Source organism: Chenopodium album, chromosome 4 (assembly GCF_948465745.1).
Source record: "Chenopodium album chromosome 4, dcCheAlbu1.1, whole genome shotgun sequence".
Classification (NCBI taxonomy): Eukaryota; Viridiplantae; Streptophyta; class Magnoliopsida; order Caryophyllales; family Amaranthaceae; genus Chenopodium; species Chenopodium album.
Window position 1 is genome coordinate 3,801,690 of NC_137837.1, and position 23,882 is coordinate 3,825,571.

Genomic DNA, 23,882 nt, shown 5'->3' on the forward strand with positions numbered 1-23,882 from the left:
TATTAGCTGGTTTGACTAGCTAGTTATATTAGCCTTTTTGACTAGTTAGTTATAAATACTTGATTATTATAAAAGTGTTTGACTAGCTGATCAATAGATATTTATTGTTAGTTGTTTTTAGTGTAGTTTATATTTAATACCCAAAAGCTAATTCTCTCGTTAGCAAGATCCTCTCGTTAACAAGATCCTTTAAATGAAATCTTTAATAATGCTCAATAAGAAGTTTCCAAAACTCTGCTTACCAAACAAGAAGCCTCAACACAGCAGTTAAAATGAAGACAGCACAATTCACTTTTATCTAGGGTTTTTACATTCATCTTTGCTCCAATTTCTCAGGTAAACGCTAATTCTTTATCAGACTTTAAATTTTCTGCAATTTTCCCATTTCCCCATATCATATTATCTGTATACAACAAGATTATATATTAATATCAAAGTATAACTGCTCTATATCATATTGCTAATTCTTGTACATTTTATCATATTTTGCATTAGATCATGGAGAAGAGGATTCAAAATTCAGATCGAATATCTAATTTACCAGAACCCATTAAAACGCATATACTTTCGTATTTGTCAACTAGGGATGCAGCAAGAACTAGCATTTTATCGAGCAGTTGGCGTGCATTATGGATTCAATTACCCATTTTTGATTTTGGAAGGTTTAACCTTAATAGCTTATTGGATGTGGATGATATGCCTAGTGATGATGATGATTCTGCTAGAATGAAAAGGGAGTCAATTGTTAAGGAAAAGGAGGAGTTTTATGCTTTTCTTGATAGAACCCTTGGGTCCATTTCAAAGTTGGAAGTGCTCAAACTTTATATACCTCAGTATGAGTTGGAGTTGAAGTCGCGGTTGGATCATTGGCTTGATTGTGTTGTTGGTTGTCGCGTTAGAACACTAAGCTTGGAAATTGGTGGTAGGAATGGTCCTAGGTATAGTTTGCCTAAGAGTGTGCTTAGTGTGAACTCCATCACTAAGATGAATTTGAAAGGGTGTGAGTTGATTTCGGCTTCTTTGGCAAATACCCAATTGCCTTCAGTGACAAAGCTTAGCCTCGTGAATGTTTATTTAGATGAGGGTTTTATGGGGAGTCTTGCTGTTAGCATCCCTAATCTTGAGGATTTAGCTGTGAAAAGTTGCAAGGGGTTTACAAGGCTTGAAGTGTTTGGTCTCACTAAACTTGTGAAGCTTGATGTTGGCCAAAATTGCGATGAGCTTGAGGTGATTGTGATTGATGCACCGAGTCTTTTGAATTTCATTTATGTGTATGAAGATGTGTGGGAAGAAGTTTTACAGTCATCCGAGATTGAGTTTTCTGATTGCAAGAATTTGAAATTTCTGAAACTAGTTGGTTCTAGCTTGTATGATTCTGAATTGAATACGCTTCTTGAAGATGCTCCTGTCCTTGAAAAATTGTTTCTATATGAGTGCCACAATCTAGAAGACGTTTCCTTTTCAAGTCAACATCTAACCTGTTTGGAATTTGAGCGTTGTAGGAGTTTGTTAACCGTTCAAATTGATACTCCCAACTTGAAAATCTTTCACTACACAGATGATGAACTTATAACCTTTCGAGGAAATTGTTCTTTCAAGTTGAAGAAGGCTACCGTTTACCTAAAGGCTGACATTAAGAACGATAAGTGGTATGCTAGACTCGTTAAGTTTCTCTCCAAGCTAGGCAATAGTGAACAATTGTCAATCTGTGTTGGTTTGGAAGAGGTAATATAAGGAATGGTTCTTCCTTTCCTTCACTCATTTTGTATTTCTTTATAGTCTTTTCATCACATTGCTTTTATGTCAATTGGATTGGAAAACTAATGATTTGTATTTGATGGAGTTGTGTTTGTCAATAAAGGATCTTATAGTTCCAGAAAAAGTGAGGATGAAGTCTCGCCCTCCCCTCCATGGCATCAAGCATTTGATAGTATCGCTCCGTGCATCATTTATAAAACGTACTCCTGTCACCTTTGTCGAGGCTCTTTTGTGGCTTGCACCTCGTCCAGAGTCTATATATATATATAACGACTTCATTCCAATTTACAAAGTGCTTAAGGTACTTCATTCTATCTTGTAGATCATATGATCTGTAGTTGCAGTTTCCATTTGATTCCTAGTCAATGTGCCTTTTGTAACACTTAATTCATAAATAGATGCTATTGAGAAAATTTTGGGATTAGTAGAACAAATTAGAAATGCAACTAGAATAAATGAATAATCTTTGCTAAATAATGCAACTAGAACGCTAGAACAGAATCATGTATAGTAAATTAGTAATCATGCATATAGTGACATAATCTCTGTTCAACTCCACTAACATAATTTCTGCTCAACTCTCATAATTGCATAATTAGTAATCTTGTGACTTCTATTAGTGCTTAGTGTGAGATGATTTTTTTTTTTTTTTTTTTTTTTTTTTTTTTTTTTTGGCATTTGACACCTACAATTGCTTGCTAATGCTTCAAAAGAGATTGCCATTGTTTATGAACTTTGTTTATTTACATTGTTGCTTGCCATTTTCAACAAGGGTATAATGAAAGACGACAAACTTTTCCTTAATATGTCTGTTTGGATGAAGTGCATATTCATGCCTGAACTTGTATATACAAACTTTAAGCTAAAGTTTCTTTCTATTTGTCCGAGATTTAGATTATATCCTCTTGGTATGTGCTAAAAGAGTTGTTTGTGTTCAGTTAGGCAATTTTTTGGATTTGTATTTGGCACAAAATTCTTGACCATTCATCTTATTTATGTTAAATGTAGTAGGTGCTGGATAGGATGAATTTTGAAATATATGATTGAGAAATATGAGCATATGTAGGAGCTATGGGACACCTCTTTCAACAAATATCTTGTCTTGCTCATACCAAACCCCAAAAAAAAAAAAAAAAAAAAAAAAAGGAGAGAGCGAGAGATTCATATGTGCTCATACAAAACTTTTTTTTTTTTTTTTTTTTTTTTTTTTTGGGGGGGGGGGGGGGGGTGCATGATTCAAAACTGTAAATTTGTTCTTGATCTTCTGTTTTCAGTTCACGTACGAGATACCACTGAAAGGCGTGAAAAAATGCGGTTGTTGGAAGACACCTGCCATCATTTGTTGGCGGCACGCCCTTGAAAAAGTATTGCTTGAGAACCAAGAGGGGGATGAAGATGATACAAGACTAGCCAATTTCTTCACTAAGGGAAGGATTGATGAGAAGATGGTGTCTTTTGTCAAGAGTGTGAAGCCTAAGAAGAAAAAAACTATGAAGTGATGTTTCCCCTTTCATTTTGTTTCTAGTCACTGGTTGTTTGCTAGAATTAGGTAGACGGAAAACTTTCAAGGCATTTGAACATATTAAAATATTAAGGTAGATGCAAGCTGCAACTCTCACAAATCTGTAGACTTCGCGATTAGCAGAGTCACCCTTGTTATATGTCCATCTGAAATGAACATGCGGAGTTTAATTTTGTAAGAACTGCGGAAGTTTTTTTTTTTTTTTTGTAACCATGGGGCTTTGAAAACTTATGTTTATTTTTTAAGTGCCCTATATTCGTACAATAGTTGTTACAACTAGCTTAGTTGGCTAAGTGTATCTAGTATATAATTGTAGAGTTTTTTTTTTTCCAACTTTTATTCATAGCACTTTAATTCTTGAATGGAGCAATTCTAAGCATTCTTTTTTCAATATATATCTCCACATATAATTCACTGTAGCACTCAAAATCCCCAACATTTCACTTTTTTTTAAACTCTACGTACTAAAATTTCACTTTGTTTTACGACTATTTTTTTGGTACATAGTATAATATATGTCATGCATTACCACGAGTATACAATTTCGTTATCAACCATTCACTATAGTACTATAAATCCTCAAGCCTTCAATTACATGCATTTTTTTAGGGACTACCCTCCAAACGTTTTCCGTTTCTTTAATCATCAAAAGCAAAAAAAAAAATGTACAACACGTTTTTGTGGAACTGGCCTCAGCGAATAACTACTTGCAACAGAACAAAGTATGTAACTCCTAGAGCAAGACACTAACTCATATGACACTAACCAAGTAACACGAGTAACCCCTATAACACTAAATGGGTAACCTCTATAACTTTGAAAAGGTTAACTTCAAAATAGCATTGCGTGACCACCGACATAAAAGAGTAAGACCCTGTTTTTTGATCTTCTAAGCAATTAAAGCATAGAATATCATATTTCAGCATAGCACAACAGGTGTCATCACATTATTAATACAATTATTAAAAAAGTTAATTAGGATTCAACAGAACCGACCAATCCAAAACCGACCATTGCAGCTCAAGTCTAAATTACAATATCAAAATTAACTTTTTATATTTTAAATATATTTTTTCTTATATATCCCGTGCATTTTGCACGGGTACACTCTAGTAGCTAAGAATTTTGGAGTAGATTGACTTGTAAGCGACGCTGATTTATTAGTTTTTTTTCCTACCTTAAAAAATCATTTACATTAGGTACATCAAACATCTATACACTTAATTGGGCATGCTATGTTCCTTAAAAAAAAAATAAAAAAAATTGGGCATGCTATGAGTTTGTATTATGTGTTGGGCTTGTGTCAAGGAAATTACACTCATTAAATCATTTACAAAAATTCAAACCTCTTTTGGAATTTAAATATATAATATGGTTTTTTTTGTAAGATCTATACTAATCTATTACAACATAGATTTCTATATAGTACTCCGTATAGGTTTAACTGTCATGTTATACTTGGGTTTTGGATGTAAAAAAAAAAAAAAACACTATTGTACTCCGTACTACAAATCATGACTTTAACTTCAGAAGTAGTACATTAAAGTATTAACTTCATATGAGTAAATTAGGAGAAGTTAATTTGGGTTAATTACGGAGTAAAAGTTTTTGCTTCTCTACAGACCACAAAGAACTACTGTAGTTACTCCACCCGCAGTATAGGAAATTAGGAATATTAACCATTTCCTATTCCACATTATTAATTTAAATACTCATTAACTCATTAATCAATACTAATTGTAGATATAATGCTTTAATCCTCTCTAAATCACTGCTTAACAAGCTTAAATAAACCAAACGTTTCCCACTTCTATTACTGCACAACAATAATTGTCCTGCAACCTGCTTATGCATTGATACTCCCAATCATTTTAATTTTTTGGGTTATCCAAAAGTCTTCATTTACATTTAAATTAGCATGTAACACTCCAACTTCCACCAAATCACTCGTAAATTCGTAACATTTCACTATAAATACTCATACTTCATAGTTTCATACAACAGAAACAACCAACAATTCCTTCTTGTAACTAGATTAAGTGCTTTTACCAACTGCCTAAAAAAATGGTACTACAAAACAAACCAAAATCCAGTAGTAGAGCAACAAGAACAAACGTTAACGATGATAGCAAGTCACTCGTACCAGTTCATACACCACTGTTCACAATTAACTCTCATGCTGAAGATGTTGATATCACCCCACCACCACCCCTGATTTCATCATACAATGACCGTATTCGGCCTCTCCTTGATGCAGTCGACAAGCTAAGAAACCTGAAAGTTATGAAGGAAGGGATTCAGTTACCAACTATCGTCGTAGTTGGTGATCAGTCCTCTGGCAAATCTAGTGTGCTAGAGTCCTTAGCTGGGATTAGTCTTCCTAGAGGGCAAGGTATATGCACCCGGGTTCCGCTTATTATGCGCCTGCAGCATCATTCTAGTCCTGACCCTGAACTCTTCCTTGAGTACATGGGTAAAAATGTGAGGACTGATGAAGCTAATGTGTCTGATGCAATCAACTTTGCTACTCAAGAAATCGCGGGTAATGCTAAGGGGATATCTAATGCTCCCATAACATTAGTTGTGAAGAAACATGGTGTCCCAGATTTAACAATGGTTGATCTGCCCGGTATCACTCGGGTTCCTGTTCATGGACAGCCTGAGAATATATATGAACAGATTCGGGATATTATTATGGAGTATATTACTCCAGAGGAGAGTATTGTCCTGAATGTGTTATCTGCAACAGTTGATTTTTCGACGTGTGAGTCTATTATGATGTCTCAGAGTGTTGATAAAACTGGACAGAGGACACTTGCTGTTGTGACTAAGGCTGATAAGGCTCCTGAAGGCTTATTGGAGAAGGTTACAAATGATGATGTCAGTATTGGTCTCGGGTATGTGTGTGTTAGGAACAGAATTGGGGAGGAAACTTATGAGGAAGCGCGGTTGGAGGAGGCAAGGCTGTTTGGGTCTCACCCTTTGCTGTCGAGGATTGATGACTCGATTGTGGGGGTTCCTGTATTGGCCCAAAGGTTGGTTCATATACAGGCTAGTATAATCTCAAAGTGTTTGCCTAACATTGTTAAGCAGATAAATGAAAAGTTGAATTCTAATGTTGCTGAACTGAATAGCATGCCTCAGAATTTATCATCTGTGGCAGAGGCAATGGCGGTGTTTATGCAGATAATGGGATCTGCAAAGGAGTCTCTCAGAAAGATTCTGATTAGGGGTGAATATGATGAGTATCTTGATGATTCAGGTATGCATTGTACTGCTCGTTTGGCGGAGATGCTGAACAGGTTTTCTGAGCAGCTTCAGTCTATGAGAACTGATGAAGAAAACACTGCATTTCTGATGGAAGAGGTTCGGGTTCTGGAGGAGGCTAAGGGTATTGGGCTGCCAAATTTCCTTCCTCGTGGTGGGTTTCTTACCATCCTGCAGAGAAAGGTTAAGGGAATTTCTGGAAGTCCTGTGGATTTTGTTAACAAGGTGTGGCAATACATTGAAAATGTGGTGGTGCAAGTGCTGATGCATCACTGTGACAACTACCCACCGCTTCAGTCCTCAACTAGGAGGGCTGCAAACAGTCTGATCAGCAAGATGAAAGATCAATCTGTTAAGCGCGTTGTAGAAATTGTTGAGATGGAAAAGCTTGCTGATTACACTTGCAATCCTGAGTACATGACCATTTGGACTGAGCTGATGACCAGCCAAGAAGAATTCATGAGGGTTCTTGAGGACGAGTCTGAGAAACCAGTTGTGAAAATGAAAGGGTTCGGTGAGGTTAAAATTGAGCATTTGAGGATGCACAAGCATGTGGCACAGCAAGCATTGGACATGAAGATTAGGATGACAGCGTACTGGAAGATTGTTCTAAGAAGGCTGGTTGATTCAATGGCCTTGCATCTGCTGTTCAGTATTCAGAATCTGGTGAACAAAGAACTGGAGTACGAGATAGTGAATGAGCTGATGGGGCCGTATGGGGGAGGCATCGAAAGGATGCTAGAGGAGTCTCCATCTGTAGCAACAAAGAGAGAGAGGCTGAATAAGAGTATTAAACTGCTGAAGGAGTCTAAGGATGTTGTCTCAAAGATTATGGACAGAATTGCTCTTACTGAATGAGGGTTCATCAGAACCATGTGAGATTCTGTTCGTCCTGTTAGTTTCAAGAATAAGATTAAGTGCTACTGCTGCATCACTAGCAGATTAGCAAGTCAGTAGCTTATTGTTTATGCTTCTACTAAGTTGTCTTATTTTACTTTTCAGTTTGTGTGTTTTGTTTTAGGTATTATGTTCTGGCTTCCCGGCCTAAACCAAGCGATATTATGCTCACCTGCGAGTTTGTTTATGCTGTTAAAGTTATCTTGTTGCAATTGTTAGCTCTAAACATATAAAATTTGGGTTCTTATTTGGAATTTAGTATGAAGGATCAAGCAAAAGAATGGTTACTTGGCTAGACATTTTGTTGAATTGATCAGTTAAAATTCATGACTTGAATAGTTTACAAGTAACAGCCAGTAAATTTGTAAAGTAGTTTCTCAACTCTCCCGATTCATCATGGTTCTATTTCACTGTCATTGAACTGTTAGCTTTTCGTAGTTTCTCAATCCCTGTTAGACATCTAAGTCCTAGCAGAAGACAAAGGAATTAGCAGGTACCATAAGAATTCCTATTAAATATTGTGTGTAGGAATTTAAAGTACATAACAGAGCTTCAATAGGCTTATTAGTGCAGAATGCCTTCTGTTAAATAACATTTGATTGAAATTATGATGGTAGGATTGAAGGCGGTTGCTTCTTGATTATAGTTATAGGCAGGTGATGTTTTCAGTAGCATCAAACACATGATCATTCAACATATTTGCAGAATTAAAGATTGTAGAAATATCCACCAAGAAAAAGTTGGCATATTGTGAATGCGTGAAAAATAGTTTGTGAATTTCCAGATTATTAGCAAATTTCATGTAAACACTTATAAAGAATATCCAGATTATTTGCAAATTTCATGAAAACAGTTTTAAAAAACACAGTAGATATCAGCATTACCTTACTAGTTTACTACCTTAGGAGATAAAAAAGAAAAAACCTGAAAAGCTAAAATACAAGTATATTACAATGACCTTCCTTAATACATTCTATTCACAATTAGCTACATGTTGCACCACAAAGTTTTTGGACAAGGTATTCAATTCAGGATAAGGTCATCCTAACAAAATACATGCTCAGAAATATATATTTCATTTTTCTATGAATATAATTTCATGAAACCTTCCTTAGCTATAGTTTCAAGTATCTTACATCATAATGTATGTGCCATAGCTCGTTGGACCATAGTGGAGGAAGCATCCGTGTCAACACCAGGAAAGAATGAGCTTGTACTTGAAGAACCAACATGCTTATCACTCAATTCCATCATCACTTCCTTGCCAACCATAGAATTTGGTTCCATGGAATAAGACACATGGGATGACCTGATCTCATCTAGCACAATCGCGATTTCTTTCATAGTAGGCCTTTCTTTTCCATTCATATTTAGGCACTGTCTTGCAAGGTTAGCAACAGCAACAAACTCCTCCCCCTTTCCCTCTTCTAAAATCCGAGAATCCAAAATATCAAAAAGAAGAGAATTTTCCATGTGGTACAGAAATTCAACAGCTAAACTAATCCATCCCCCATCATTGGTTGGGCAAATTGGTTTTTTGCCAGTTATAAGCTCAACAAGGACTACCCCGAAACTGTAAACATCACTTTTCTCAGTGAATACGTTTGACTGGAAGTACACTGGATCCAAATAACCATACGTTCCAATAACACATGTAGTCACATGAGTCTGTTCAATGTCAATGGCTCTTGAGGCCCCAAAATCTGAAACTTTGGCTCTAAATTTGGCATCCAAAAGTATATTTGCGGACTTGATATCTCTGTGATAGATAGGGGCAGATGAAGACGAAAGCAGGTATGCTATAGCATCAGCTGATTCTGCTGCCATTTGTAGACGCATTTTCCAAGTAAGATGAAAGTCTCCACTAGCATCATGAATATGCTCATAAAGTGTCCCATTTTGAATAAACTCATACACGAGCAGAGGAACTTCTGTCTCTAAACAACAACCCAGTAATCTGACCACATTCCGATGATTAATTTCAGATAGAATTACTACTTCATTGATAAATTGTTCTAACTGATTCTCATCTACTTTTCTGGACTTCTTAATGGCCACGATTCTCCCATCCTTTAACATACCCTTATAAACTGTGCCTTGGCCTCCTTGACCAAGGATTCCACACCCTTTGATCAAAGGAAAGGTAGTCAAAATCTTTGTTTTGCTAATATAATAAGATATTTCATCTTCCTTTTCCCACTTTAATTTCACACCCTCCCTGTTGAATTGGAATTCCGCCACAGTTTCAACAACTTCAACCACCACCATAACTCCATCCCTAATTTCCTACCAAACAGGCAAACACAACTTCAACACTTCAATCACTTGCTAATTTAATCTCAAGGAAAAATTATTTTTCAAGATTAATGTTATGCTTATGTACAGTATAGGGGTGAAAGTTCGATTTGCGGTGTGGTTTATAGCCTAAACCAAAAGTAAACCAAAATATTTAAGTTTGAGATTTTTCAAACTGTACCACACCATATTATTATTCACTCCAAACTAAGGGCCTGTTCTCATACACTGAACTTAGCTGAACTGAATTGAACTGAACTGAACTAAAATGAGTATTTTACAAGAGAAGAAAATTAGGAGCTGAACTAAACTGAAAAATAACATATGAGAACAGACCCTAAATCACACCATTTTTAATTCAATTTTCAAAACACAAACCAAACCGCACAACAATTTTATGGGCCTCACTCAGTGTAACTTATTTGTAGCCTTATAGTATGGAGCTAAAATCAAATTTGGGCTATAATTTAGATATAAATCTATATTTCTGGTTTGATTTTCGGTTTTTCAAATCCAAAACCGAAATCAAACCGCAAATCGTAATTTTTTAAAAATTAAAAAAATGCACCAAACCATATTAGATAGAAAAAAAAAAAAAAAAAAACTGCATTACTAATTCAATTTGGTTTGCAGTTTGATGTGGTTATAAACCGTATTAGTTTTATCCCTAGTGTAGACAATAAAACAATATATCCCTAAACATGTGTTTTTATTCAAGATTTTTCATTACTGCCCAATATCACCCATTAATTGCTAGTGGTGGGCAGGAATAAAAATTTAAAATAAATATACTGTCAAGTGAACAAGAATTAACGCCTTGTTTAGTTCATTTTATTTCAACTTTAGATGAGATAAAAAAAATTAAAAAAAAAAAATCCAGACATCATTTTATGGGCGAATTTTCATTGTTAAAATAAAAAATTACATATTAATTGAATATACATTAATACATTATTGTATCTCACAAGACCTCACATTAAAGTTTAGTCAAATCAAACAATTACATAATTTTTTTTTTTTAAAAAAAAAACAAATCCGATAAAAAATGATAATGTCAGATTAGACAAGCAAAAGCAAGGTGAACTAAACCGTCCTAACTTTAGCATTAACATGGCCGATAGGGGTGATAATGAGTCTAGCCTGTTTGAGCTCGGTTAAAGTTCAATCAAAGCTCTATTCAAGCTCGATTGTGGTGGCTTGACTCGAGTTGAGTCTGAGTTCGCCTCATGAGCTATACGAGTCAAGCTGAATCTTGAAAGTTTACTTTGAACTCATCACAAAGTTAAATTTTTGATGATGAAAAATAAAGAAGCTAAGTAATCTAAGAATAATTATAATAAAAAAATAAGTCAAGCTTGTTTGTGAACAATTTAATTTTCCGATCAATGTTTGATCAAAGTTTGGCTGGAGTTCAAAAAAATTTAAATGAACACAAGCAAGCTGACCATAGTTCGGGCTTAGCTTGTTTGATCACCCCTATACCCGACATATATACATACAAATCCATTTCCGCTAACTATTGCCATATCGACCACACTAACCAGACGATCAAGAAACATGATTTTATACACTCTCAAGGGAAGGATGTCATTATGCATTCTGCACTGCAAGGTTTTTTGGAAAAAAAAAGGAGAGATAAAAGCTCACATAGAGATACTAAGGAACAAAATACAGTGTTTTGATTCATTTCATATATATGCGACCAATGAAGAAAAGTTGCCGAGAGCAAATTGCAACAGAAGGACAGAACCCCTTCATGATATGGAATTTCAACCGAATATACATGTGAAAGTTCAAATAGCAAAAACGGACAAAAAAAAAAAGGCAATTTCTCAACAATGTAAGATAGAACCACAGAACATCAAATGAACAACAGTTACCTTAAACTGTCAGTTACCAGCCATAAGTGGTAAGGCTTCGATAGACAAGGAAGTGCAAGGGCTGTTGTCCGAAAAGGATGTGTCTCTACTGAAAGGGGAACTATACTCCATGACCTCACAATCACACTTCAAATATTCTGGTTTCGTTGGCTTGGACACATAGGGTGACCTAATTCCATCAAGCAACAATGCAACTTCTTTCATCGAAGGCAGTTGTTTTCCATTCATATTCAGGCATTGCTTTGCTAGGTTAGCAACAGCAAGTAGCTCCTCTTCCTTAGCTTCTTCAGAGACGGAAGGGTCAAAAATATCTGTCACACAAGAATTTTCCATGAGAAAGAGGAACTCAGTAGCCAAACTAATATACCCACCCGATTTGTTGGGGTAAATTGGTTTCTTTCCAGTTATGAGCTCAACAAGGACTACTCCAAAGCTATACACGTCACTTTTCTCAGTAAATTGATTTGATTGGAAGTACTCTGGGTCCAAATAACCATATGTGCCTTGAACACAAGTGGTCACATGAGTTTCCTCAATAGTAATGGCCCTTGAAGCTCCAAAGTCAGAAACCTTTGCCCTGTATTTTTCATCCAAAAGTATATTGGAGGATTTTACGTCCCTATGATATATTGGAGCAGATGAAGATGAATGTAGGTATGACAGAGCACTAGCTGATTCTGAAGCAATTTGTAAGCGCATTCTCCATGTAACATAAAAATCATCAATCGGATCATGAATATGCTGGTAAAGAGTTCCATTTGGAATGTACTCATAGACCAGCAATGGGACTTCTGTCTCTAAACAACAACCCAATAATTTGACCACACTCCGGTGATTGACTTGAGAAAGAATAACCATTTCATTAATAAATTGTTCTAACTGACTCTTGTCCACCTTCTTAGATTTCTTAATGGCAACAATTCTTCCGTCCACTAACATTCCTTTGTAGACTGTACCTTGCCCTCCTTGGCCAAGAATTCTATCTTCACTAAAATTGTTTGTCGCTTTCTGTAACTCACAAAACCCAAATATTCTAGTTTTATCAACAATACCATTTCTTGAGGAGATTTGCTGCTGCAATAGTAAACCACCATTTCTCTTAAAGAATTTAGCTTTAAGCCTAACCTCTTTTATCCTCTTTACCAATCTGTAAAGCCAATAGCAAACGAGGAGTAACATCACTAATCCTGTGCTGACGCTGAATCCTGAGACAACATCGAAATAGGCAAAAACAAAGTAAGACCTTGAGTTTCTACAAGATTGGAATAAAACTTTCTCAGTAAGATTAGAAAATTTTAAAGATTCTACCATATAAGGAAAATAAGCAATCATTTTCAAACATCCTGACGTAAATTTGATACAATGAGGGCTTTGTTTGGCTCACTAGATCTGATTCGATGTGGAAGTTACTAGTTATCCAAGTGACAAATAGTAATAGACATGTAACCAATTACCCAACTTGAATCCCGGAATCTACCCAAAATCAATTCACGTAATTTGACTTGGCCCCAACCAGTATGACAACAATTATACACCCATTCATATCATAATAGACCCAATGGAAGTAGGTCACATGACCCAAAGCGCATCTTAATACAACCCTAATAATCATGCACTCGAAGATGACCATGCCTCAATCGACTCAACCTCAAAATCATAGATCTTCAAACTAATGATCAAAGTAAATGTAAATTGTAGTGGACTTATTTTATCCGAACTTAATTTTTTTAGAATTTATTTTATCCAAAATTATTCTTTTGATTGAACTTATATTTTCTAAATTAAGAGAAAATAAAGTATACTCCTTTTGTTCCAAAATACAGTTCTCATTTTCCTTTTAGGCGTCCCAAAATGTTGTTCTAATTTTGTATTTTTTACTTTATTTTAAGACACTATAAAAGTACCTAAATACACTCAGTTTTTAAAGTTTTTATTCACTCAGCTGACTAAGATACCCTCATATTTTCTCTAATTATTTATGCTCCTACCCATGTGCATGTAATTTATTCCATATCTAATTTCTTTTTTTTTGAAAGAATTCCATATCTAATTTCTAGTACTTTATATTTGTGATCCATTCACATTTCTTATACTTTGCTCTTTTTTATTTTTATTTATTTATTTATTTATATTATGTATTCTACGCACTTTCTCCTCCCATTTACGTCCCATTGTTTTTGTCAAATAAGAACTATATTTGGGAAGGAGAGATTAATAAGATGAAACAAACAGACCCTAAGTTCATACTAACACCTCTATTTTGTACAACAAAGGAAAATAAGAGATACTAATCCTTGTCTTTATAAATGGTTGTCCCATTTGGTATCTACATGATTTTCAATGCAATATTGTAATTAAAATATTTCAAGCTATACATTATAAAACTTGTATATTTAGAAACTAAAAGTCAAGATGAATATAACAAGATCCCAAAAGAAATGTTTTGAAGTATAGAAAAACCATTAAATTATTAAATTCCATAACCATTTGAATCTCACCAAATGGAACAAACAAAAGAATAAGAAGGGAGTAGTATGGATTTTTATAAAATTATTATAAATCTCCTTCAATAATAAGTAACAACTTCAACTCTCTCACCTACTAATGGCAAGATCCATAGGTACTTTTAGTGTGTTGTACTACTTCCGTACTTTTAAACTCTACTCAAGTTTAGGATAAGTTTGTGTAAGAAAAAAAGGTGAATAAAGTAAGAGAAAGGGTATGAAAAAGGTGTATTTATTGTGGTATTAAAGGGGTAAGATGGTAACATGAGTATGTCAAAAATTGAATAAAGTAAAAGTGAATAAACAAATACAACAACCTGAATGGAAAAGTGACTTATGAGTAGACAAAAAAAAAGGAAGTGAATACTTATTACTCCCTTTGTCCCTATTTGTTTGCTTCGTAGACAAGATGTGCTTTATTTAGGATTGAATCAAAAGATTGCAAGTGGAATTGTGGAAGAGGGTGTATTTGTTCTTTTCACTTTTATGAGTATATGCAAGTGGGTTCAGTGGTGGGGCCCGTGGGGGTATGTTACTAATCTCACTACATTAGGAAAGGGACATCCAAAAATAGATTATATGGCAAACAAATAGGGATAGACGGAGTACCTAAAGGATTTAAGTTTATCCTAAATTAATATTGCCTTAGTTTCACATTATTTGCAACTTTTTCCAAATATAGATGCTATACATTATTTGCAATTAATGTTTTGTTTTCCTTTTAGGTGATCATTTCTTTCTATCAATCTCCTTATCATATGCATCCATGGCCATATTATAAAAAAATTAATATTGTATAACTATACATTAGGACAAATTTAATTAAATCTCACATGATCATATTCTTGTACTAGTATAACTATTGGTAAATATTTAAAGTTTGGCCATAAAAATAGAAACAAAAAATTATATTATGAGGCGGGAGTAAACTCATTCACACATCCATGGAGGAAAATGACAGTCTAGGGATTAGGGCTATGAACACTGAACACATTTTACTAAAAAGAGATAATTTTCAAAAGAACTCAAAACTATATCTGTTATATAATTATTTATAAAAAGAAAACTATGAGCAATTTGGGCCAATTTTATCAAATTCTGAAGCACTTACCAAGTATAGAAGCCAGGTTAAACAATTGATGCTTCTTACAAACATATTGTGGAGTCGTTCCAGCCGTATCGACAGTACAACCATGTTTGCACTTTTGGCATTCTCTCACCACTAAGACAAAAAAGAATTAAATTATCAGTTTGTCCTCAACAAGGATACATGTCTGTGGAGAATAGAATAATGCAATGCTGCCACTAACATTGACATCCAAGATAAGGGTTCCCTACATAGCCTTTGAATGGATCTGATGAGCAAGAACAAGTATGAAAACCAAAGCCGAAAGTAATACAATCGAAGTTATCAGACATCAAATCCTCTGCTGCTGTAAATGGACCACTCCATTCTAGTACAGTAGCCAAACTTGAGAAACTCCCTGAGAATTCAGCCACTCTTCTTATGTCAAGTAAACCCGCAGCCACATTGCAAGTCTGGGGATTTGATAGTGCTTCATGATTCATGTCTATTTCATAATAATCAAGGCCATCTTCTCCCCTACCGTAGAAACTGTCGTCTGTTGAAGATGACAGCCTAGATTGGCAGCATCCAACCCCATTACAGCTAGTCATGTTCTTCTTAGAAATATTGTTTGTACATACTGAAGCACATCCAGTCACGACTTCACTGCTACTATTCTTTAAAACAAGGCTGGCACCACAACCCTTAGACAAAAAAACATTTAACTGTGTTGATAAAAGAAATGGAGTGCCACGAAGGTCAACACGCTGGACAACCGGTGAGTCAGTAACACCACCATTATCACTTCTGCAGATATCATGAAAAACGTTTTTCACTACTAGTGTTTGCCTGTTTGACATCATATTACTATTATCCATAACTGGTGATAAAGCGAAGTACCCTCCATCCCAATTTATGTCCATAACCTCAAAAAGGAGATCGCGAACAGGCAAGAATGGTTTCGGGGGATGAAAGGAGGTATTGCAAATGATCTCATAGGATTCATTATAAAAACATTTAGAACCAATCCCAAATGGATATGGAATCTTGACCTCACCGCACTGATCTTGGCAACCAGGCTTTGCAATAGGTGGACCGTCCTGCAAAGTTGAGGACGAAACAGTTAGCTGCAGTGATGATTGCAGCTTAAGAAGCAGCAAAACCAGTAATATCATCATTGATTGCATAAAGTTGGTTCTAATGTTTAGATGTTACAAGTAGTATAGCTTAGTCCTAGATAAGTGATGATATTTTTATATACACTACTACTATTATTTTTCCAATAATTATAAATGTTTTTTTTTTTTTTCACATTTCAAAGACTTTAGGCTATTGCCTATTACGACTTTTCCAAGTCGTCTCTATGATCTTTCAGCTTCCCTATTTATTTTCACATTATCAGTCAAACTTTGCAATTTCAAACGACAAACATTGGTCCCTTTTAAAAAAAAAGAACCCTACATTAATTTGGATGTTTCCGAACCAACCAAATAACACATTTGTGGGAGTGTGACACTGTTGACATATATTTTGTCACATCATCTTTCTCTCATCTCACAATTCAAACTCCTACGAATTACGGCTGTCTTGTGTCTTCAAGTCCCGAATAATCAATAAGTTTAGTGTGGTTACAAATTACTTATTATTATAATTGCATTTCACTTGAACATGTGAGAAACAGAAATTACTTATTATTATAATTAACCATCATCATTCTTAGAAAAATTATACAAGTAAATTGTACACCTAATTCAGATAATGCAAAAAATTTACCGTAATTCAAAACATAATTTATATGAATAGAAATTATGAAATCCCTAATTTAGATAATGCAGAATATTCAGTGAGTGAATTGATTATTGAAAAATTAGGGTTCAAAAATAGTAATTCAAAATCATAATTAACAAGTTTTATCGACAATTAATTAACAAGCATTATCGACATTTGAATATAGCCGAAAGACGACTGACCTGACTTTATCTAGCTGCGCCATAACTTCATTAGTTCCGCAAAAATGGTGATCAAAGCTTTCTTCGTTTCAGTGTTCAGTGATTTTTTTTTTTTTCGGGACATTTTAGAATTACGAAGGTTTTATACTTTTTTTTTTTTTTTTTTTGACAAAGAAGGTTTTATGGTCATACAATTATACTTGGTACGCCAGTACAAAGTCGAAGTGGGACAAAGGCCCAATTTATTCTAAAATAGCAAGGGCCCAATCCAATTCATTCATAACTAGATTACGATCCAGCCCGATAACGAGGACCAAGCCAGCAACAAAGATTTACAAGAGAGAAACAATTAAATGTGGACAGTACACTAGAGGTCACAATTGAAGTGTGCGGGGCGAATTTGGTGAAGTCAGGTCGGATTGAGTTGAGTCAATTTTAAATTTGAGTCATGCTAAATTATTATGTTTCTGTGTGTTGTATTTCTTTAGTTCAATACACATGTTTTTTCTTCTTAAAATTTACGAGAACTAAAGATTTGTAAATTTGTGTATCTTTTGGAAACTGTAGTTTTTAAACTTGCAACATGTCTGCTGGTATGCAGTGCCTACCAGGCTACCAATAGAATTTATGAGGAACCTTTGAACTATAGAACACATTTTAGTTCTCCTGCATAAAGTTCTAGCACTAGCTTCCGGGAGGACATTAACCTTAAAGAAGCAATATACGTAGTAACTGAATTAGAAGCAAAAGACATCCTTCTTGATTATATTTATAGGGCAGATGATGTTTTCAGTAGCATCAAACACATGATCAATTGATCATTCACCCATTTGGGCGAAGAAGTTAAAAATTTTAGAAGTATGCACCACAAAAAGTTGGCATTTAGTGAGTTTGTATACAAAAATTTTGTTTAGATTAGGCAAATTTACAGTTGGGGGATGCTTGTGAATTCCCAGATTATTTGCAAATTATTTTCAGATCTCTAGCCCGTGAAATTATATTACAGGAAAAAACAGTAGATATCAGCATTACCTTAGGAAATAAAAACAAAGAAAAAACTAAACCTGACAAGCTAAAAATATCTTCGTATTACAACGATCCTCCTCAATACATTCTGTTCACAATCAGCTACATGTTGACACCACAAAGTTTTTAACAGTATCACAGTGCACAAGTACTAGTTACGGTATTCATGATAAGGTCATCATAGCAAAATACATGCTCAGAAATATAAATTCCATTTTGCTATGATTATAATTTCACGAAACCTTCCTTAGCTATAATTTTCAAGAAACTTACATCATAATGTATGTGCCATAGCTCGTTGGACCACAGTCGAGGAAGCACTCGTGCCAACACCAGGATAGAATGAGCTTGTACTTGAAGAAGCACCATGCTTATTATCACTCATTTCCATCATCACTTCCTTACCAACCATAGAACTTGGTTCTGTTGAATAAGGCACATGGGATGATCTGATCCCATCTAGCACAATTGCGATTTCTTTCATAGTAGGCCTTTCTTTTCCATTCATTTTTAAGCATTCTCTTGCAAGCTTAGCAACAGCAACAAACTCTTCCTTCTTTCCCTCATCTAAAATCCGAGGATCCAAAATATCAAAGAGACGAGAATTTTCCATGTGGAACAGAAATTCAACAGCTAAACTAATCCATCCCCCATCATTGGTTGGGCAAATTGGTTTCTTGCCAGTTATAAGCTCAACAAGGACTACCCCGAAACTGTAAACATCACTTTTCTCAGTGAATACATTTGACTGGAAGTACTCTGGATCTAAATAACCATACGTCCCAATAACACATGTAGTCACATGTGTCTGTTCAATGTCAATGGCTCTTGAGGCCCCGAAATCTGAAACTTTGGCTCTAAATTTAGCATCCAAAAGTATGTTTGCGGACTTAATGTCTCTGTGATAAATAGGGGCAGATGAAGATGAATGCAGGTATGCTATAGCATCAGCTGATTCTGCTGCCATTTGCAGACGCATTTTCCAAGTAACATGAAAATCTCCATTTGCATCATGAATATGCTGATAAAGTGTTCCATTTTGAATAAACTCATACACGAGCAGAGGAACTTCTGTCTCTAAACAACAACCTAGTAATCTGACCACATTCCGATGATTAATTTCAGATAGAATAACAACTTCATTGATAAATTGCTCCAACTGATTTTCATCTACTTTTTTAGACTTCTTGATTGCCACGATTCTCCCATCCTTTAACATACCCTTGTAAACCGTGCCTTGGCCTCCTTGACCAAGGATTCTGTTTTTGTTGAAATTGTCAGTGGCCTTCTCCAACTCTGTGACAAGAAAAACTTTCATACTCTGGGCACCCTCACTAGAACATGATTGTTGCAACAGCAAGCCACCGTTTCTCTTGAAGTAGTTAGATTTATTTCGAATCTCTCTCCTTTTCTTTACTACTCTATACATCCCACAGCAACCAAAGAGCAACACCATCAATCCCATACCTAAGCTGAATCCTGAAACAAGCATCACAAAAACATATAAAAACATTATGTTGAGTTTTTGGATAGATTCATATAGTCTGAATACAATAACTTGAGCACGATAACTTCTTAACAATATTGTATCTATCCCAAGATAAATGACATAAGATCATTACTTGCTAATAAGAGATAAGACCTCTATGGTGGTATAGTTTCTCTGATTAACAATCTCAAATCCAATTATTTATAATAAAGAAACTAAAATTCATAAATTAGCAACACCTATGATGTAGATTAAGGAAATTTAGAATGCAGATGTTTAGAGTACATCAGGAGGAACTCAATATTATGGTGATTGCAAAGACGTTGATGTGGACATCTGAATGAGGTTAACACTACTAAGGGGATGCTAGCACCCTTGAGATGTAAAAATGTAGTATATGATTTCATTATTAGAAGGGATGAAATAGAGAAAATGATACCAGCTCATTTAGTTTTTTTAGACAGTAAAAATAACTCATCAATAATTACATCAATTTAAATCATTTCAATGGGGAGCATGGCTATTTAGACAGACTCTAATCTATTTAAGATGCTAAAGTTAAGGCTTTCCAACACGGTAAGGAATGAAAAGCCAAAGCCATTCCCGTCTAGCAAATACACCTCAACCAATGGACATGTGACATTACATTTATCTGAATCATAAAACTGACGCAAATTCATAAACTGAATAACCGATCTTATTGAAAAGAAAATTGGCAAATTACAACTAAGTAAAACGCTTAAATGGCTGAATAAATTTGTAAAGAAGTTCTTACCAAGTACTGATTGCCACTTGAGCAATGGATTCTTCTTGCAGGAATAATTGATTGGACCTCTATCATAACTGGTAACATCGCAACCATGCCTGCACTTCCTACATTCCTTCAGAACTAGAAAAAAAGGGAATTGATTGGTTAACCTCAAAATTATCAAGTAAAATAGAGTTTCCATCAAAAGGGAAGTAAAAAAAGATTAGTTAGATAGGTTGTTTACGTTGACATCCATATGGAAGATAGGGGTTTCCTTCGTAAAAATCTTGGCAGTAACAACCTTTGTCAAGACTGTCACTGTAACAAGAAAAATTGTGATGATGAACTGCTGAATTGGCCAGTACATATGAAGCTGGAGCAGCCCATATTAGTATTGTTGGGACTGTGGTTTTGGAGAGCTCGTAGAGCCGTGATTGGCTGTCCATTATTCCTATTCTCATATCGCCACAAGAAGAATCTGCAACAATATCAGAATCCAACTCATAAAACTCAAAGGAGCTTTCAGTGTTAGTTAACAAGGCTTGACAGCCTCCAACCCCATATAAATCTTTCTCAACAGTAGTATGTTTTCCACAAACAGCAGCACAACCACTCAAGATGTTTCCACTCCTATTTCTTAAGATAATACTGCCATTGCAACCTTCCATGACAAGGACATTCAACGAACTTGAGAAAGCAAATGGACTACCCCTAAAATCAATCCTAGCATTAGACCTGCATGTATTATGGACAGCAGTTCTCACAAATAGAAGATATTGATCCTCCTCACGAAAACCAATATCCATCACTTCTAGATTTAACTTATGCAGGAATGGTTTATGGGGACGAAATGAAGTGTTACAAAAGATTTCATAAAACTTATTGTAGGAACAGTTAGGACTGATTCCAAAAGGATATGGAATCAGGACATCACCGCAGTATTCTTGGCAATCAGGCTTGGCAAAGGATGGAGAGGAGTATGATGCTGTTAGCTGCAGTGCTAAGCACGCCAGTAGGAGAAAAAGAAAAAGGGAAATCTGCATTGTGTAATGTGTATGTTCCTACTTTTTGTTTTTTTTTCCAATTTTTGCTGTATTGTATAAGCTAATTCAACTTTTTGAGCAATACAACTAGTCAACTATGCCTTGCGAGTTCTTTTCATCTTATTGTGCAAAATATCAAGACTCCTTTTTCCCATTTGGAATTTAAGAGAGAAAAGATCAGTGTATAATATAATCTTAGCCACAAAGGCACAAACTAATGTGAGTAAGGCCCTGTTTAGTTCACCTGATTTTAGCTGATGTGGTATGATCTGATCTGAACTTATATTTTCTGATCTGATCTGATTAGAACTTATTTTTTCTGATGTGATCTGAACTGAACTTATTTTTTCTAATCTGAACTTATCTTTTCTGATCTGATCTGATCTGAACTTATTTTTTCTGATCTGAACTTATTTTAATTATTTCAATATTCTACTTTTATTTTAATCAATAATAATGTTTTTTTTAAAAAACAAATTAATGTTTTATTATTATTATTATTATTATTGTTATTATTATTATTATTATTATTATTTATTATTATTATTATAAAATATTTTAGATCCCTTACAAATATTTTAAAAGAAACCTAAAAGTATTAATATTATCAGATAGTACAAGGTAATATACTTGTAATATTTGATAATTTTATTATTTACAATATCCAACATCATAAATGAATTTGTTTATAAGAATGTATTAAAATGGGATCCTAAAAAACCTAAATTGCAGATTAAATTTGTCATAGCTTTATAGGGAATTTTACAAATTTTTAGGTAATGTAAAATGGTTGACTAAATTGAATTGAAAATTATCATTTCATATTTCAATATTCCGAACAACTATGGGTAACACCTCTATTTTCCTATATAAAACAACATCTTAGTGTCATAATTTTCACACTTTAAATCAATCTCCTAAAATATTTTTCTATTCATTTGTTCAATAGGTTGTTTGTCTTTTATCTCCATCATAGGTAAATACTTCAATATTCTATGTCATTAATTTTATCATTTGTCCATTGTTTTTTTGATAATGTAGGAAAATATACATTTATTTGATTTCATGAATTTTACATTTGACCTAATGCAAGTAATATCGATGAAAATGTAAAGCACGATTAATATTTTATCTTCAGTTCATTTATTTCAAAAGAATCCTTTTGATTATAATCCTGGTGCCAATTCAACATTAATGTCTATAATTTATGCATGAAATATTGATTCCAAAGTGCTCTTTATCATAGTGTAATGGCTGGTAGGGTAGCATGGTCTGAAGAATGTACGGAGATATTGTTGGACATATGCTTGGAGATGAAAGAATTTGGATATTTAAAGCTTAATTGGGATAGAATAGTGAGTACTTTGTTCTTTAAATTTTGGAAAACAATTCAATATCAAACTAGTAACAAATCATTGGAATGATTTGAGATGTTTTGGACAATTCAAATCTCAATGGAAAATACTCACAATGATGTCAAATATGGACACTAAACATCAATTGGCGATTATGGTTGCTGCATTCACACTTCACAATTTTATTCGATTACATGAGTTGGATATACCCATTGATAGTGGTATAGAAATCGAACCAAGAGCAGATTGTGATTTGTTTAACGAGAATCGTAAGGCTGTAATGAACTAAGTACAACTTAATATAGCAAAGGAAATTTGGAACTTCTTATATGATGGAAATTATATTTGTAAACGTTTATGATTTGGAGCTTATAATGAAAATTTAATTATTATCGTTTATTATTTGAACAATAATAATAATAATAATAATAATAATAATAATAATAATAATAATAATAATAATAATAATAATAATAATAATAATAATAATAATAATAATAATAATAATAATAATAATAATAATAATAATAGTAATAATAATAATATGTAATAATAATAATAATAATAGTAATAATTTGTATTTAATTTGAACTTATCTGATCTGATCTGAACTTATTTTTTCTGATCTGAACTTATTTTTTCTGATCTGATCTGATCTGAACTTATTTTTTCTGATCTAACCTGATCCGAACTTATTTTTCCTGACCTAAACTTATTTTTTCTGACCTAATCTGATCTGAACTTATTTTTTCTGAAATAAGTAAAAATAAGGTGAACTAAACAAGGCCTAATACTCCCTCCGTGTTTTTTTTAAGTGATACATATTCCATTTCCGGCCGTGTTTTTTTAAGTGATACATTTCCTTTTTTGGCAAAACAATACATTAAAATATTATATCTCTCTCCTCTCATGGTCCCCACCCAAATCCACTACTACTTTTTTATTATATCATTCCTCTCACATATATTACTTTTCAATAAACTATTAACCCTACTATCTTTCTTTAACAATTTTTTAATACTCCACTACCCCACTTACCTCTTATTTTATTTAAGTCAATTAAATTGCCTAAAACTATGTGCC

The 23,882-nt window shown here is 34.1% G+C and overlaps 3 protein-coding genes across 4 annotated transcripts; 1 reads left to right on the forward strand and 2 right to left on the reverse strand.

Moving 5' to 3' along the window:
• Nucleotides 1–289: 289 nt before the first annotated feature.
• On the forward strand, nucleotides 290–7,405 carry LOC145628596 (dynamin-related protein 4C-like). 2 transcript variants are annotated; one of them, XM_081680931.1, is made up of 3 exons: nucleotides 296–336; nucleotides 496–709; nucleotides 5,487–7,405. In XM_081680931.1, exons 2-3 carry the CDS (start codon nucleotides 499–501, stop codon nucleotides 7,403–7,405), a joined length of 2,130 nt encoding a protein of 709 aa, XP_081537057.1. In that variant the 5' UTR covers nucleotides 296–336; nucleotides 496–498. The 2 variants fall into 2 exon arrangements, 1 of the variants encoding a protein (XP_081537057.1); XR_014111463.1 differs by lacking the exons at nucleotides 496–709; nucleotides 5,487–7,405 and adding an exon at nucleotides 1,559–1,691 and having other exon boundaries at nucleotides 290–336.
• A 919-nt stretch (nucleotides 7,406–8,324) lies between these two features.
• LOC145628600 (wall-associated receptor kinase-like 1) lies at nucleotides 8,325–16,367 on the reverse strand. The gene is made up of 4 exons (XM_081680936.1): nucleotides 15,434–16,367; nucleotides 15,235–15,345; nucleotides 12,576–12,824; nucleotides 8,325–9,540 (listed from the first exon to the last, which is right to left on the reverse strand). The coding sequence occupies exons 1-4, from the start codon at nucleotides 16,365–16,367 to the stop codon at nucleotides 8,582–8,584; spliced, it is 2,253 nt and encodes a 750-aa protein (XP_081537062.1). The 3' UTR covers nucleotides 8,325–8,581.
• Nucleotides 16,368–18,083: 1,716 nt separating this feature from the next.
• Nucleotides 18,084–21,522, reverse strand: LOC145626374 (wall-associated receptor kinase-like 22). The gene is made up of 3 exons (XM_081678797.1): nucleotides 20,646–21,522; nucleotides 20,429–20,542; nucleotides 18,084–19,643 (listed from the first exon to the last, which is right to left on the reverse strand). Exons 1-3 carry the CDS (start codon nucleotides 21,442–21,444, stop codon nucleotides 18,439–18,441), a joined length of 2,118 nt encoding a protein of 705 aa, XP_081534923.1. The 5' UTR covers nucleotides 21,445–21,522; the 3' UTR covers nucleotides 18,084–18,438.
• Nucleotides 21,523–23,882: the final 2,360 nt, after the last annotated feature.

Bases quoted from the DNA above. Each gene is read 5' to 3' on its own strand.
- LOC145628596 (XM_081680931.1), top strand. From the start codon at position 499: ATGGAGAAGAGGATTCAAAATTCAGATCGAATATCTAATTTACCAGAA. The intron at 710-5,486 runs ATGATGATTCTG...TCACCCCACCAC, and splicing joins GGATGATATGCCTAGTGATG to CACCCCTGATTTCATCATAC.
- LOC145628600 (XM_081680936.1), bottom strand. From the start codon at position 16,367: ATGATGATATTACTGGTTTTGCTGCTTCTTAAGCTGCAATCATCACTG. The intron at 15,346-15,433 runs GTTAGTGGCAGC...TTTTTGTCTTAG, and splicing joins CCCTTATCTTGGATGTCAAT to TGGTGAGAGAATGCCAAAAG. The intron at 12,825-15,234 runs GTAAGTGCTTCA...ATGTTGTCTCAG, and splicing joins TAACCTGGCTTCTATACTTG to GATTCAGCGTCAGCACAGGA.
- LOC145626374 (XM_081678797.1), bottom strand. From the start codon at position 21,444: ATGCAGATTTCCCTTTTTCTTTTTCTCCTACTGGCGTGCTTAGCACTG. The intron at 20,543-20,645 runs GTAAACAACCTA...CTTTTTTTCTAG, and splicing joins TCTTCCATATGGATGTCAAC to TTCTGAAGGAATGTAGGAAG. The intron at 19,644-20,428 runs GTAAGAACTTCT...TGCTTGTTTCAG, and splicing joins CAAGTGGCAATCAGTACTTG to GATTCAGCTTAGGTATGGGA.